The sequence below is a fragment of the Microcebus murinus genome, chromosome 4 (genome assembly GCF_040939455.1).
Source record: "Microcebus murinus isolate Inina chromosome 4, M.murinus_Inina_mat1.0, whole genome shotgun sequence".
Classification (NCBI taxonomy): domain Eukaryota; kingdom Metazoa; phylum Chordata; class Mammalia; order Primates; family Cheirogaleidae; genus Microcebus; species Microcebus murinus.
The window spans coordinates 58,733,674-58,749,696 of record NC_134107.1 but is presented as its reverse complement, the minus strand read 5'-3'; the positions used below and the strand labels follow the sequence as shown (position 1 = coordinate 58,749,696).

General features: G+C 37.8%; 1 protein-coding gene across 4 annotated transcripts in view; it reads left to right on the top strand.

Moving 5' to 3' along the window:
* FCHSD2 (FCH and double SH3 domains 2) overlaps nucleotides 1-16,023 on the top strand; it is a 244,604-nt gene that overhangs the window by 202,960 nt on the left and 25,621 nt on the right. For all 4 annotated transcript variants that reach the window (XM_012744878.2, XM_076002295.1, XM_076002296.1 and 1 more), the window contains 2 exons: nucleotides 2,954-3,058; nucleotides 11,553-11,714. In XM_012744878.2, coding sequence (XP_012600332.1) covers nucleotides 2,954-3,058; nucleotides 11,553-11,714 — 267 coding nt within the window. The remainder of the gene's footprint in view (nucleotides 1-2,953; nucleotides 3,059-11,552; nucleotides 11,715-16,023) is intronic.

Here is a 16,023-nt window from a genome sequence, read left to right as displayed (position 1 = left end):
CCCTCCCTCTCTCTCTCTATCTCTCTCTATTTCTCTTTCTCTCTCTCCCCACAGTCTCTCCAACATGTCAGCTTCAGATTAGCTATACTTCCTAAATGGTAGCACAGGGCCCCAAGTTTGAGTCCTAAGAGTTAGACAAGTAGAAGATGTATCATCCTTTTGACCTAACTTCAGAAATAACATGATTTTACTTGTATCATATTTTTACTAATTGAAGCAGTCATAAAGGCCTATCCAAGTTTCAGGGAGAGAGGACAGACATTCCACTTCATGGTGGACAAAGAGCAAAGTTCTAGAAAAACATGTGGAATGGGAAATACTATAGTAGCTATTTTGTAAAATTCACTGTCTGCTACAGCCTACCTTTTAGCCATAACTGTTCCCATTCCTCTCGCATGCAAAATATACTCACCTCTTCACCCTGGTATTGGGCTCCAGCTTATCATTTAAATCAGATTCAAGGCTTCTTGGGTACAGTTCCTCGAATACATTTATCTCAGTCAAAGAATTTGTGAAAACTTATCTGTTCGCCCACACATACAATAAATAGTAGTGAAATTAGTTACTGTAGCTTTATACCTCAAAATATAAAGCATAGAAAAAGATTGTTTTTCCACTAGAATGCTTGGCTATATTTGAAAGTAAACATTCAGTTTAAAAATAGGCTGGGCATGGTGGCTCACACCTGTAATCCTAGCACTCTGGGAGGCCGAGACAGGAGGGATTGCTCAAGGTCAGGAGTTGGAGACCAGCCTGAGCAAGAGCAAGACCCCATCTCTATTAAAAATAGAAAGAAATTAATTGGCCAACTAAAAATATATAGAAAAAATTAGCCAGGCATGGTGGTGCACACCTATAGTCCCAGCTACTCGGGAGGCTGAGGCAGTAGGATTGCTTGAGCCCAGGAGTTTGAGGTTGCTGTGAGCTAGGCTGACACCACAGCACTCTAGCCCGGGCATTAGAGTAAGACTCTGTCTCAAAAAAATAATAATAATAAATAAATAAATCTGCTTCCTTACTTTGTTGTCAAGCATATTGTGTCTTTCTGTTGGGAAGTAGAAACAGACAAATTTCAACAACTTTTCCCACTTTTATAGTATGACCTATGATAGGCTTTAATCTAGTAAGGTATATTTTAAACAACAAAATGAAGGATTTTTTTAAACAACAAAACTAATTCTTCTGGCCATGATAAATTAACAGGTCACACTTGCCCTCCTGTATAAACAACTATAAAACTGGTCTAAGTGTATGAAACAAATGTTTTCAGATATTGGACAACAAGCAATAACAAGAGTATGATGCCTGAGAGAAAGGAAACAAATGAAGTTAGTCTGATGACCTCCCAGGTTTTCTGCCTGGAGGCCCTTTCCACGGTGTAGTGCAGGGAGGGAGAACCCAAGCAGAGCACCACAGACTGACTGAGTTGAGATAATAGAGTTCAGAGAGCATGAAGAGGCATGAATTTGCAGGGCAGAGCACCAGACAGCAGGGAAATGCAGAGAAAGAGTTTCAGAATTCTACATGAGTTTCCCCTTCAGTCTGTTGCCAAATACTAAACCATGTATGCATGGGATAAACTCTGTGAGACTGGGCAAAGAATGACAATGGGGATATAAACTGGGTAATTCCCAGGTTTACATAGATTTGGGACACATTCAAGTTCTGACCAGCCCAAATTGAGACTACAGTTGGCTCTTGAATGACAGGTTTAGGGACACCAACCCCACACACAGTTGAAAATCCACATACCACTTCTGACTCCCACAAAACTTAACTACTAATAGCCTACTAGACTAAGACTAGAAGCCTTACTGATAACACAGTCAATTAACACATATTTTGTAGGTTACATGTATTATATACTGTATTCTTACAATAAAATAAACTAAAAAGACAAAGTATAAAAACGGATAAAAAGATATGAGCTGCCGATTTATAGAATTAGAAATATAGATGGCCAGCAATGTATGAAAGGATGCTGTCTGTTAATCAAAGACATATTAATAAAAATGAAAATAATGAGATCTTTCTAAAAGATATATTGGCAGGGTTTTAAAGAGTGACAATATCCAATGTTGGTAAAATATAGGGAAACATACTCTCATACTCTATTAGTAGAAGAGTAGGTACAACCTTTGGTGGACTATTTGGCAATGTCTATTAAAATTAAAGTGTACGATTTTCACTTACATGTTTTTATTTAAATATTCTCATAGATGTTCAAAGAGTCATTGACTAGGTTGTACAGTACTATTTATAATGTTGAGAAGTTTGGAATTTTTAATAGTAGGAGAGTAAGAGTAAATAAAATATGATACTGTTAAATTATTAAATCTATAGATTAATTAAAAAGAAAACATGAAAAGATTTCTTAGACACATCAAGTGGATTATATATCTCATTTTGTGTTTTTTTAAACAAAGCTTTCTGTTTGTACAAGTATGTATGGAAATAGATAAGAAAGAAATGGTTTGGAAAGATGCATATAAATTGATGGGACAATAATTAGCTTGGGGTGGAAGAAACATGGTGGATTGTGAGGGTATAATGGAGACTTTCTGTCATTTTTGTATTAGTTGTTGTTTTACAATAATACTCTATATTCATGTAATTTTTTTAATTAAAGGTATGCATGTTAAAATTTGTGCATTCCAAATAAGGTCCATGGATTACACCAACATCAACTTCTTAGTTTTTATACTAGACTGTAGTTACATAAGTTGTTACCATTGGAGGAAGCCAGGTGGAAGGACTCTGTGTACTAGTTTTGTAACTAGTTAGTCTATAATTATTTCAGAATTTTAAAAAAACAAATAAATGAAAAAGTTAAAGGTTTAAAAAAGGATTCATGACTACTAGCCACTAAAGCCTTTTGAATTATCTAAATACTGTAGTCACTTAAAGAAAGAAGATGAAAAGAAAAACCACTCATTATTTTCCTATTTAATAGGTTTTAAATGATCTGGAATGTCATGGAGTTGCTGTATCAGAACAAAGTCGAGCAGAGGTGGAACAGAAAATAGATGAAGCTAGAGAAAATATTCGTAAAGCAGAGGTAAGGCAGCAGCTGATTGTGGTATTTTGCCCAACTCTAACAACAATGTCACAGCTATGATACGCCCATTTAAAACTGAGTTTCTACGCCGATTATGGTGAAGATGATTCACCATCTTCATTTGTGTTCATTCACAGTAGTATTGTTGAGTACCTGCTTTATAGAAGGTAGTACCTGTAAAAAAAGGCACTGAATACACTGTGAAGAATTTACAATCATGTAACATTAAATAACAAAAGAATGAAGTCACAATGAAGATACTAATTTTAAAGTTTTCATGAAATACATAATAAATTAGTCAAATTAATTAGAGAGAAACTGATATGTAATTTCAGAGCCTAGGAAATCTACCCTGGAAGATTCCTTGGATCTACGGGCATGAACTGGGCTTTTAGGAATGGGGAAGATTCGGTTATGCAGAAAGGGAAAAAAAATTATAGTAGTGGATTTTATTGTTTTTTGGAGATGGGACCCTTTGAGGATTATACGAAAGCTCCCACAAAAAAATGTACATTTTGTATGAATGTCTAGTGTTCATATACCCAGGGCTGATAACTCCCTGCCCAAGAGGAGAGGAGGTTGAGATGGGCAACAAGAAAGTATAAGCAAATGGGGAAGACACAGGCATAGTTTGGTAGTTGGATATGATTAGAGAATTTTTGTAAGGAAATGTGTTAGAAAGTAAGTAAACTCATCGTGGTATGGCTAGTTCATGGAGGACCTGTGTATACATGTTTTTCTGTTCAGCTGCAAAATGGTGAAGGGATATGAAGATAGACGTTTTAAAATGAATGAGACTAGGCCGGGCGCAGTGGCTCACGCCTGTAATCCTAGCACTTTGGGAGGCCGAGGCGGGCGGATTGCTCGAGGTCAGGAGTTCAAAACCAGCCTGAGCAAGAGTGAGACTCCGTCTCCACTATAAATAGAAAGAAATGAATTGGCCAACTATTTAGCCGGGCATGGTGGCACATGCCTATATTCCCAGCTACTCTGGAGGCTGAGGCAGAAGGATCGCTTGAGCCCAGGAGTTTGAGGTTGCTGTGAGCTAGGCTGATGCCACGGCACTCTAGGCTGGGCAACAAAGCGAGACTATGTCTCAACAACAACAAAAAAAAAAGTTGAACCAGATTGGTCTGGTGCAGTGATATTAAGAAGGCATAAGGCCGGGCGCGGTGGCTCACGCCTGTAATCCTAGCACTCTGGGAGGCCGAGGCGGGCGGATTGCTCAAGGTCAGGAGTTCAAAACCAGCCTGAGTGAGACCCCGTCTCTACCATAAAAATAGAAAGAAATTAATTGACCAACTAATATATATAATATAAAAATCAGCCGGGCATGGTGGCTTGTGCCTGTAGTCCCAGCTACTCGGGAGGTTGAGGCAGGAGGATCGCTTGAGCCCAGGAGTTTGAGGTTGCTGTGAGCTAGGCTGACACCACGGCACTCACTCTAGCCTGGGCAAGAAAGCGAGACTCTGTCTCAAAAAAAAAAAAAAAAAAAAAGAAGGCATAAAGAATGCCAAAGATAACTAAGATAGTACGTGTAAGTGCCAAGCCCTGGTGTCACCACATGGCAGGATTCAGAGTGGTCTATATAGTTAAGGAAGCTGGAGGACAACAGCAATCACCGTGGGAGGAGTTGTCAGAGCAGGAAACACAGAATAGAAGACTTAAGATTGATATTGGCAGATTAGTTGTATCAGAAATTGAACCAAAAGATGAAGGTAGGAAAGAGGCAGGGGTGAGTTTGGTATTGGCAAATACTTTCTAACAGTTAGATCTTCCCAGCGACAAAATAAGCACCCCGGGGACATAGTGCAACACCATAAGTGTGTGAGAAGATTCAAGACAAGCATCTGTCAAGGACTGTATATAAGGAATTCTTGCATTGGTGAGGGTTAATCTAAACTAGTGATTTTCACACACCCCTTCAGGACTCTACAGCTTTTGAGGAAGTGCCTCAGTGGTTGTGGGGTAAGGAGAGAGGCAACGTAGGCAAGCACAGGGAATATGAGCATGTTTTTGGCACAGCCCCATGGAAGTGATCTGAATCAGAACAGGCTTGCCATCTGTCTGGTCTAGAGAAACCCCAGCAACCCCACCTCCTCTTCATTCCTGGCACAGTCTGATCCACAGCCTCATAGTGACGAGGGCAGGGCATGCAACGAATGCCATTTTCCTCTCTGAATTCAGGATCATAGCTAAACCACTACCCTACAGTGCTGGCCAAGTACGATTGGCAAGCCCTTGCCTAGTGTGAGAAACACTGGGCTGTGATAGAAAAGGTTTTCCTGTTTGTTTCTCCACACTCTGGATGAAGCCAGTTTCAGACCTTGGTGTGGAACAGGAGTAATTATTTTGAGACAAGTCTCAGAAGTTTTCTGAAGGGTATTTCTTGTATTTTGCATTTCCAGCCTCCATCCATGGTGTCAACGTCTGGTACTCTAACTCCACCAAATGCCCTTCCCATCCCCAGTAGTAGCAGGAGTAGGAATCAGTCGCACAGAGTCTTCATTTAGGCAGAATGACTTACTATTTCCATGAATGTGCTAAACTAGACACTGTTTGTTACTTTAAAACTAAAAATATAAAGTAAAATTCTCACAACACAATGTCTCACCCCAAACTTTATGGCAAAATCAACAATGGTTTAGTATCTGTCACCATTCTGGATATTGACTGTGCATTTATTTTGCTGCTTTTGCCTGAGATTACTCAAGCCACTCATTCAGCCAGAGAGTCAAATGGAGAGTGGGACTCAGCTGGGATGGCTGGGCTTTTTCCCCATGTGGTCTTTCATCCCCAAAGATTTGAAACTTGGCTTCCTCACATGATGGTGGCATATTCTAAAAAGTCAGGTCCTAGTAGCACTTACTAAGGAGGTTCTGTTTCTATCAAATTGGCAAATGCCTCATTATCCACAGAAAATGAATGGACAAGCCCGAATCAAGGTGGGAGGGGACTATATGAATACCAGGAAGCATAATTCTTTAGGAACCACTAATATAACAATTTTCCACAGTCAGTATGACCTTAATTAAACCATTTCATGTGTAAAATGGAGTTTATGATATCCACCCAGAATTGTTTTGTGATTTCATGAAATAGTATAAAAATATAGTTCCTAATACATATAAGAAAAATGGGCTTTTTTGGAGTATTTTATTTTCAGATACTAAAGATGGCAAATATCATTATCTACCATTATTGATTCCCTACTAAAGTAACAATTCAAGGCTCTGCCAAAGGAACACAAGGGAAAGAGTTTTATAGGGTGAACTTGGAAACAAAACACATAAAATATTTGATTGGTTAAAGTGGAGCAGTAGGCTTATTTGCATCATTCCAGTAGAAAGTCCCTAGTTAGTAACTTAGGAACCCAGGATGCTGGAGCTGCCTCAGTCTAATGACTTCCCAGTTAATTATTTTAACACCCCCTACCTCACATCACATACAAAAATTAACTCAAAATGAACACCTACATCTAATTTTTATACCTAATTTCTACACCTAATTTTTATGACAGCTAAAGCTAATATAAAACTCTTAACAAGAAACCACAGTGGTAAATTTTTGTGGCCTTTGATTAGTTTATTATATGTGATAGCAAAAGCCCAAGCAGCAAAAGGAAAATTAGATAAATTGGACTTCATCAACATTCAAAACTAATATGATTCAAAGAACACTATCAAGAAAGTAAAAGAACCCACAGAATGGGAAAAAATATATGCAAATCACATATCTAATAAGGGGCCTGTTACTAGAATACATAACAATTTTTATAATAATAGCTGGGTGCAGTGGCTCATTCCTCTAATCCCAGCACTTTGTGAGGCTGAAGTGGGAGGATTATTTGAACCCAGGAGTTTGAGGCAGCAGTGAACGATGATCGCATACTGCACTCCAGCCTGGGTGATAGAGCTAGACCCTGTCTCTGAGAAGATATACAAATGACCGATACGCACATGAAAAGATACTTGACCTTATTAGTCATCAAGAAAATGCAAGCAAAACCACAGTGAGATACCACTTCACACCCACTAGGATGGGTAGAATCAAAAGCAGACATTAAGTCTTTACCCTCATACCCTACTGGTGAGATCAAATGGTATAACCATTTTGAAAAACAGTCAGGCATTTCCCCAGATGGTTAAACTTACCATACTCTATGACCCAGCAATGCCAGTACTAGGTATATACCTAAGAGAAATGAAAACATATGTCCACACCAAAACTTGTACACAAATGTTTATAGCAATATTATTCATGATAGCTAAAAAATAGAAACAACCTAAATGTCCATAAACTGAAAAATGAATAAACAAAAGTATATCCATATAATAGAATGTTATTTGACCATTAAAAGGAATGAGATAATGAAACATGTTAGAACATGGATAAATCTTGCAAACATAGTAAAGAGAAAGAAGAGAAAGAAGTTAGTCAAAAAAGACCACATGTTATATGATTCCATATATATTAAATTTCCAGATTAGTAAATCGAGGAAGACCGAAAGTAGACTAGTGGTTGTCAGGTGCTGCAGAAAATGGGGGCATAAGGGAGCAGTAGCTCAATAGTATGGGGCTTCTTTTGGAGGTGATAAAATGTTCTAAATTTTTTTGCATTCTGACTTCTGTTCCTCTGCTAAAAAAAAATTTTTTTTTGGCATCGATGGTTGCATATACTATGAATATAGTATAAACCAGGAATCCTCAAACTTTTTAAACAGGGGGCCAGTTCACTGTCCCTCAGACCATTGGAGGGCCAGACTATAGTTTAAAAAAAACTATGAACAAATTCCTATACACACTGCATATGTCTTATTTTGAAGTAAAAAAACAAACAGGCAAAAACACCTGCATGTGGCCCGCGGGCCATAGTTTGAGGACGCCTGGCATAAACTATTGAATTGCAGGCTTGAAGTGAGTGAAGTGTGTGGTCAATAAGGCTTTTACCAAAGAAAGAGAAATTATGAAAAGAATAAACAGATTTTTGCAAAAGTATTTACTAAATGGTATGCCTGTAAGCTAAAAACTCGAATTATGTTATATAAAGATCTATATGATACCCAAGCCCATTGTGTACTTTAAAATGGTTAAGATGGTGAATTTTATTTTATTTTTTTTATTTATTTGAGACAGAGTCTTGCTCTGTTGCCTGGGCTAGAGTGCTGTGGCGTCAGCCTCCTCACTCACAGCAACCTCTAACTCCTAGGGATCAAGCAACCCTTCTGCCTCAGCCTGCTAAGTAGCTAGGACTAAAGGCATGCGCCACCATGCCTGGCTAATTTTTTCTATATATTTTTAGTTGTCTAGCTAATTTCTTTCTATTTTTAGTAGAGATGGGGGGCGGTCTCTTTCTTAGGCTGGTCTTGAACGCCTGACCTTGAGTGATCCTCCTGCCTCAGCCTCCCAGAGTGCTAAGAATACAGGCTGGAGCCACCGCACCTGGCCAGATGGTGAATTTTGTATAATGTGAATTTTATCTCAATTTCTAAAAATCTATATGATTAAAATCTTAGGATAACAAAATTAATTCAGCATTGAAATCCCAGTGACTCCAGTCAGAGCACAGATTCATCTTTGATACCAGTTTCCCAAGCAGAGAATCCAGAGGGTATTCTAAATTGTGTATCAAAGGGATCAGTGAGTGCACTTGTTTGTCCAAGAGTCTCACAGAGAGTGGAGGAGAGAGAAGGGGAGGGGCATACTAATGGGTACAGTGAACACTATTCAGGTGATAGGCACATTAAGAATAGCCCTGACTCAAGCATTACAAAAGCTACCCATGTAACAAAAGCATTTGTACCCCCTTAATATTTTGAAATTTTAAAAAAGAGTTGCTTTAGACATGTTGCATTTGAGATACCTATTAGGCATGTTCAGAGACAGGAATCAGGAGGGCAGGGTGGAGGAACATCTGCACTCAGCAGGGAGGTCTGGACTGAAGACATCCAATGGGAGTCAATTCTGATTGACTATCTTTAGAGCCACAGAGTAGGTGAATATGAGTCATGCAGGACACTCTCACAGTAAGAGGTGGACAGGGAAGGATTAGCCAGAGAGATGGGAGAAAAACCAGAAAGGGTGACAGGAGAGAGTCCTGGAAGTCAGGGTAAGTATAGCAGTCACTTCAGATGAACCAAAAGTATGAATTTGTTAGACATCACCTATTCAGTGGCTCCTGTGGCTGTGTTCTGCCTAGGAGAAAGATCGAAAGGCAACTCACTCTCAGCTGAGTGAGAGAATAGTTCTCCCTCCCCGACCTTGCTGCAGACACTCCACTCTTTTCCCCCATGATGAAAATATCAATACAGAAACTCTTAAAACGCAGAAAATTTGAAGATCTTATTTGCAAGCAACAAAAGACAAGACGCTTTAAAAAAAATGCAACCTTGGACCAAAAGCTTTTCAGTACCCTGCTGCCTGGTCACCTTTCCCTCTTACAGTTAATGTTCTTGGGAGTGTCAAAACACTGCTCTAGCACCCAATAAATATATGGACTTTACATTAGCAAGAGATAAACTTCATGTCAACAAGAGCTCTGCTTTATTCATTACTACTTTTGAGACTTGGCAAAAACGATAAAACTAAAATTATCCATGGACATTAGATGTAGATCTTCTTTTGTTTCTAAAGTTAGGGAGCAAGATTAAAAAGAAAATCATAAAGCATGTTTTAAAACAATAAACTTTATTAGTGTATGTGATTAAAAAAAAAGAGAGAGAGAGTCCCACAGAAAGCCACTAAGTGAGAGTCCTAAAAATTAATTCAGTGGAAACTTAAATGTTAAGGAAGGGACCACCATTCTAATATGTGAAACAATGAAGCTGAATTTATTACTTTATTGAGAAAAAGAGAATAATACAAAACACATTCTCCTTCAACAAAGCAAAAACTGGTATAGGGATTGGATTGGCAGGTTTTCAAAACTGGGGATGTTTTGGGGATTGGCTCGCTGTTAGCCATGATAGTTAGAGATTGGAGGATTATCAAAAGCAGAAGTAGAAGCTTGATTATTGGAGTAAGACTGCAGTTGACTGCCTTTCAGAAGAATGGTGCTATCACTGATTGGCTGACTTTCAGAGGCATTGCTGTTGGAGCAAAGCACCTAATTTTGATCAGGACAGGTTTTTAAAGAATAGCCAACATTCCCTTTCTTGAATTTGGAGAATAGGAACCTTTTATTCTCAGTCCCTACTATTTTTGACAGCTGTATCATAATTTAATTTAAAAGCAAAAAGATTTTACTGTTAATCAAAAAACAAGTTAATCAACAAAAGATGGCCAAGTCAAAGGGGAAGTTCTTTAAGCTTGTGCTGAAGAATGTTAGAATTATTAAAGAGAACCCCTTTAATATTAAAAATTATTATTAAAGGGAAACAATATTTCATAACTCAGTATCATTGAAGGTAGTCTTTTCAAGGTTAATTTCAACTGAAGTGGTAGAGTCTGTTGGTAAAATATTTTCTTGGAAAAGCAGAATCGCTTTTATGTAGGTATTCACAAAAGATTACTGAACACATAACAGGAGAATAGTGTTGAGTATGGTGCTCAAGTCATAAGGGAGCTCTCAGTTATATCAAAAAGGTTTTCTTAAACAGCTAAGTATAATCTAATGCCTATCACATTATAATTGGATCTATATATTAATAGAATGCTTTAGGAGCAGAGAGAAGGGAATGATTAACTGCCTAAGGAAGGAAGAGGAATACTTAGGAAAATCTTTGTAGAAAGGATAATATTAATATTTGAACTGACTCTTGAAAGATAAGAGTTCACCAGGCATCAAAAAGGAATGAAAAGGCATTGTACACAGCGGAACTGGCATGAACAAAGGCATGAGAGCACGTGATGTATTGGAGGAACAGTGAGTAGGACAGTGGTATGGGAGCATAGAGTATGTGGAAAGAAGTAGTAGAAGGAAGTAAATCAGCCAAATTGTGAAAGATATTTTATTCCAAATTAAGAATATGTTAATTCTTTACTTAGTAGACAGTCAGGGGTAATAGAAGTTTTTAAGTAGGGGACTGATATGATGAGGTCATTCATAGATTGTAAAAGATGAATTATAGAGGAGAAGAAAAAGTCCAGGAAATGAGTTAGAAAGCTACTGCAAATGCTGGATTTCAGGATGTTCTGAGGCATATCCTTAAAAACAGGAAAAGAAATCAGACTTTATGGCACATTAATCTCTTTTAAGTTATATTTGATGTATCATCAATATTGTGCTCTTACCAAAATGCAAGTATGATATTTGCTGTCGTCAGGAGTCCCTAATTCCTGTTCTTGTGTTCATGTCTGTCTGTCTCTCTCTCTCTCTTTTCCCTCTTCCCCCCCTTCTTCCTCTCTTTCCCTCTTTTCCAAGTATAAAATTAGCATCTAAATCAAGGCAGAATTGCTGGTGATTATCAAGATTGTTCTAATTAATAAATCAGGAATAACAGTTAATTTGCAAAAAAAATGCCTTGATTTCTGACCATTTTCTTGGTTCTCTTAGATAATTAAGTTGAAAGCTGAAGCCCGGCTGGACCTGCTAAAGCAGATTGGTGTTTCTGTGGACACGTGGCTAAAGAGTGCCATGAACCAAGTAATGGAAGAACTAGAAAATGAGCGATGGGCCCGCCCTCCTGTCGTGACCAGTAATGGCACTTTACACTCGGTACAGTTTCTTTTCTTGAATATGATATACTGACTTTCATTGAAAAATGCCATTCTTTGACTCTATAGCCAAACTTAATAACAGCCAAAATTTTTTTTTAAGATAATGGTTAGCTAGTAATTTGGGGTTTTTTCTTCAATCTAGCACTAATTGATTTAAACCTACTGCAGGAAAAGAAAGAGAGAGGAAAAAACTCTAGTGTGTTGCTTTTTTAAATGAGCAGCAAAGGATGTTTTATCACTAATTGGGTTATCAATGCCTATCTTTCAAACTCTATCCCATTCATGGAATATATATGCTTCTTGTCTGGAAGTAGTGAAATTGAAAACTTAATCTAGTATTTCTGAAGTTCTCAGAGGTCTTTTGTAGTGTAAATGAAAATAAACATCCATACTAGTTAAGACTGGTTAGACCAAAGTAATTGATGCTGCAACCTCCTCACCCATTACTCTATCATTCTGTTTATTTCCTTAGTAGTATTTATTGCAGTTTGAACTTGTCTTCTGTATTGTTTTCTTTTCTTTAATGTCTGTCTTCCTCTCCAGAATGTAATTGCCATATCTACCTGGTTCACTGTTCTGTGCAGCAAAGTGCCTAGCACATAGTAGATACTTAATAAATATTTGTTGAAGGAAGAAATGAACAGATAGGTGGGTGGGTAGGTGGGTGGGTGGAACAGTGGCAAACTAAAAGCTAAAACTCTAATCTCCCAACTTCTCACTATATCCATAATTCCTCTTTAAAATGCTTGTGCCCTTCAGATATAAGGTATCTTTGCTAGAGAAACTGGCCAAAGTTTAGAAACATTCCTGGAAGTTTTCTCAGTTTTTTCACATAGCATTCTGATTTTCTAATGGGAACACACTTGCACATTTAAAAAGGATGGATTGCATGTGGGTGTATATTTTAAGGAAAAACAATCTATTGAAGGCCTATTTTTATTTCACTATTAATGATAATGCAGCTGAGGGGAAAAGCATACATCACCTACTTGACTTGGGGATTGGAAGAGCTTTCCCTGCTTTCATTAGAACAGAGTTGCTCCATATCATGGAATATCTCTTCCTGTTTCATCTTTTAAAGGTCATGATTCTGATCCACTTCAAATTGGTCTGTTGTAGAGTTTTTGATGACAGCAAATTCCAGGCACAAAATTGCTTTTGGCTTCTACAACAGCATTGTTTCCAACCAGTCAAACGGATGATTTTCCTTGGGGTAGCACCTTTCTAACCAAATCAACTGAGCAGGCACATATCACCTGACTGTGGGTACTCCCTGGGCATATTAGAGATGAACACAGAAGCTGGGAGAGCAGACAGACCCTAGTGATACAAGGCGATGTATGACTAGGCTACCATGTAGCAAACTTGAAATTGTTTATCTGACTCCAGCACTCCTTGGAAAACATCACTTTTCTCAGGTTTCTGAAAATAAGTTAGGTTAGATGACTCTAAGGTCCCCTTCAACTCCAGAATCTCATGATCCTTTGAAATGCTATCAAAATAGCTCAGTATCAACTAGAAGAATAGGGAAGAAAGATTGCCTCATGAAGGAAATCTCATTTGAGATAATCCTTGAAGTTTAACAGGAATTTAAAAAGAGCCTCTGAATATGAAGGAAAGTAATGAAGGAGATGTGCCAACACTTACTACAGTGGCATATATTAAGTATTGAATAAATTGGGTATTTTTGAGACCCACCAAAGATACCAGCTCATTTAGAGACATGTCACATACTTTGTGAAGGGAACATTTTGCAATCACATCCCACTTTCTTCTCCACCCCCACCAGTCAGTCTTAAGGAGCCTGTGTCTTTGACCTGAGAGATTATATTTTGTGGAAAATCTACTAGGTGATACGGAAAATGTCGGGCACTGGGACACGGCTGCTTGCCGCCTCCCGTTGCTCCGCATCTGTGTGTGGCCAGTTGGAGGGCACGCTGCTGGGGCTGGGCCCTGTGGCAGAGAGCTGCCTGGGGCCCCCATGTGGCCGCCGGGGCCCCAAGTGCTGGAATGCCTAGGGCCCCAAGTGCTGCCGCCTAGATTATGGCCACGCTGCTTTCGTGATCCTGATTGGGTAATTTTTGAATCCCACTGTTTTTGATTGGATGTTAAGGCTTGATGTTGATTGGATGTTAAAGCTTGTAGTTGACTGGCTGCTTTTTGAGCCCTACCAAGGGTATAAAAGCAGGAGGAGAACGAGGAAGGGGCAGAGGGTCAAAAGATTGGAAGATACAGAAGAGATTTATAATGCTAGTGTGTTGAGCCTGATGTGGAAGAATAAAAGCTGTTCTCCGACTCTTCGTGTGCCATTTGGTTCTTTCCCCTGTCAAGAGCTGTAACACTAGCTGTACACATTGCCGCAACAACAATATAAATAAAGCGGGGATATAGGCACAGAATAGCTTACCCCAATATTTATTTAATCTGCTTTTAAATAACAGCACTGAAATAATTTAGAAAAGGTTCTATCTCTTCACACTGACAGCTAACTGGCTGGGGGAACATGAAGCAGAATACACATTCTGGGGACCCAATTATTTCTTCCATTATAGATGCCAACAAAAGCATTAGTCATCTGGAAAACATGGTTAATATTACTGTTAGACATTAACTTTATAACTGAAAAGTGCCTTATGGAAGATACATTTTTTTAAGTATAAAGTCTATTTACTTTATAGAATGAAGAAGGAACTATACTTCCTTGAGTATTAATAACTCTTTGCCTTCTGTATCATGCTGTGGTACAGAATATAGGATTGGAAAGTAAAAAAGGAAAGAATCACAGAATATAGCAACATTTTTCTAAAAGGAGATCAGTCTATGATACAGTTACTCAGTTGATGAGTAACCAAGCCTGCGTGCGGCTTCCATGGCCATATCACTGCCAGTGACCCAGTCAGCCTGCTGTTACTCACTGCCCTTCTCTTGTCCTGCTTCTCTTACTCAAAACCCATACTCAGTTGACAACCTAAGTTTTGAAATTATATTAATTTTACAATAGAAAAAGCTATATAACTAGATTACAAAAAAAATAGAAAATACAAGAGAGAAGATGATCAATAGCTCCATTATCATAACAGCACAGTTAGCAATTTAGTGTATTTCTTTCCTCTTTTATTTATTTATTTTTAAATTGACAGTGAAAAATTATGTACATTTACAGTATACATGATATTTTGGTATGTATTCCTCTTTCTGCTATTCTTTTTAAATATATTTATCATAATAAAGTTAATTTTGTACATTTTTTATGTAACAGTCCATGTTGCTGGATGACCTTTATGATTCTTTTAATGTCCATAATAGTGTTTTATCAGGGAGGTATACGCTAATTCACTTAACTATTAATATTCCCTTATAGGTTCAATATTTAGATTGCCTCCAGATTTTCACTATTCTAAATAATACTCTATAAAACATTTTTATATTTATTTCTTTCTCCCATATTGGGGATTTTTTAAAAATAGATTCTCAGAAGTGTGACTACAGGGTCAGAGATCTATAGACCTTTGTTTGAGGTTAATTTATTTTTATTCTATTCTTTTTTTCTTAGATTTTCAAACTATAACTGACAATGTTTACATCACTTCCCTGTTTTCAGCCACTTCCTGTAACCATTGTGTAATAATACAAAGGCAAACTGACAGTCTGCTTTGTTGTACAGCCTCCTTAAAAGCGTAAGCATCTGTAAGAGTTGCATAGAAATAAATTCTGTCTCCACTCATTGTGAAAACCAGGCGGAGTAACGTGGCTGAAAGGCGAGCAGATTAAATATTTTTAACCTTTTGTATGGTATTTAGGTTCCTAGCTGCCTCAGTACTACCTCATAGTACATACAGTCCAATGGACTTTGTTTTTGAAATATGAAAATCTGTTTGTTGCCTTGAGCTAATTTCAAAGAAAAGAAATAATGGATTTTTGTAATGAAATAAATGTAAACTGCTGAAAAATAAAAGAATGCACTTGCAAAACTCTTCAGTTACTTTCATATTTACAGTATTTCCAAATGGGCAATGAATGGTCTTTTTATTAAACTAAACTCCCTACTCAAAATGCCCATACTTTTAGTGAAATTATCATTTCAGATTCCCAGTAGGATCAGTTTAATTCAATTCAATAAGCATTTATTGAGCTCTCATGAGACCCGTTGCTAGGTACAAGAATTAGCAAGCTGAGTTGTCAATTATTGAGTTGTGTTCACAGATTGAGAGAACCAGTCACACTTACTGACAGCCAAGACCAAAAAATGGGTGTTGAAAAAATGTAGAGAATTTCACCTGTAAGAGAAATATCTCTACTTATATTAT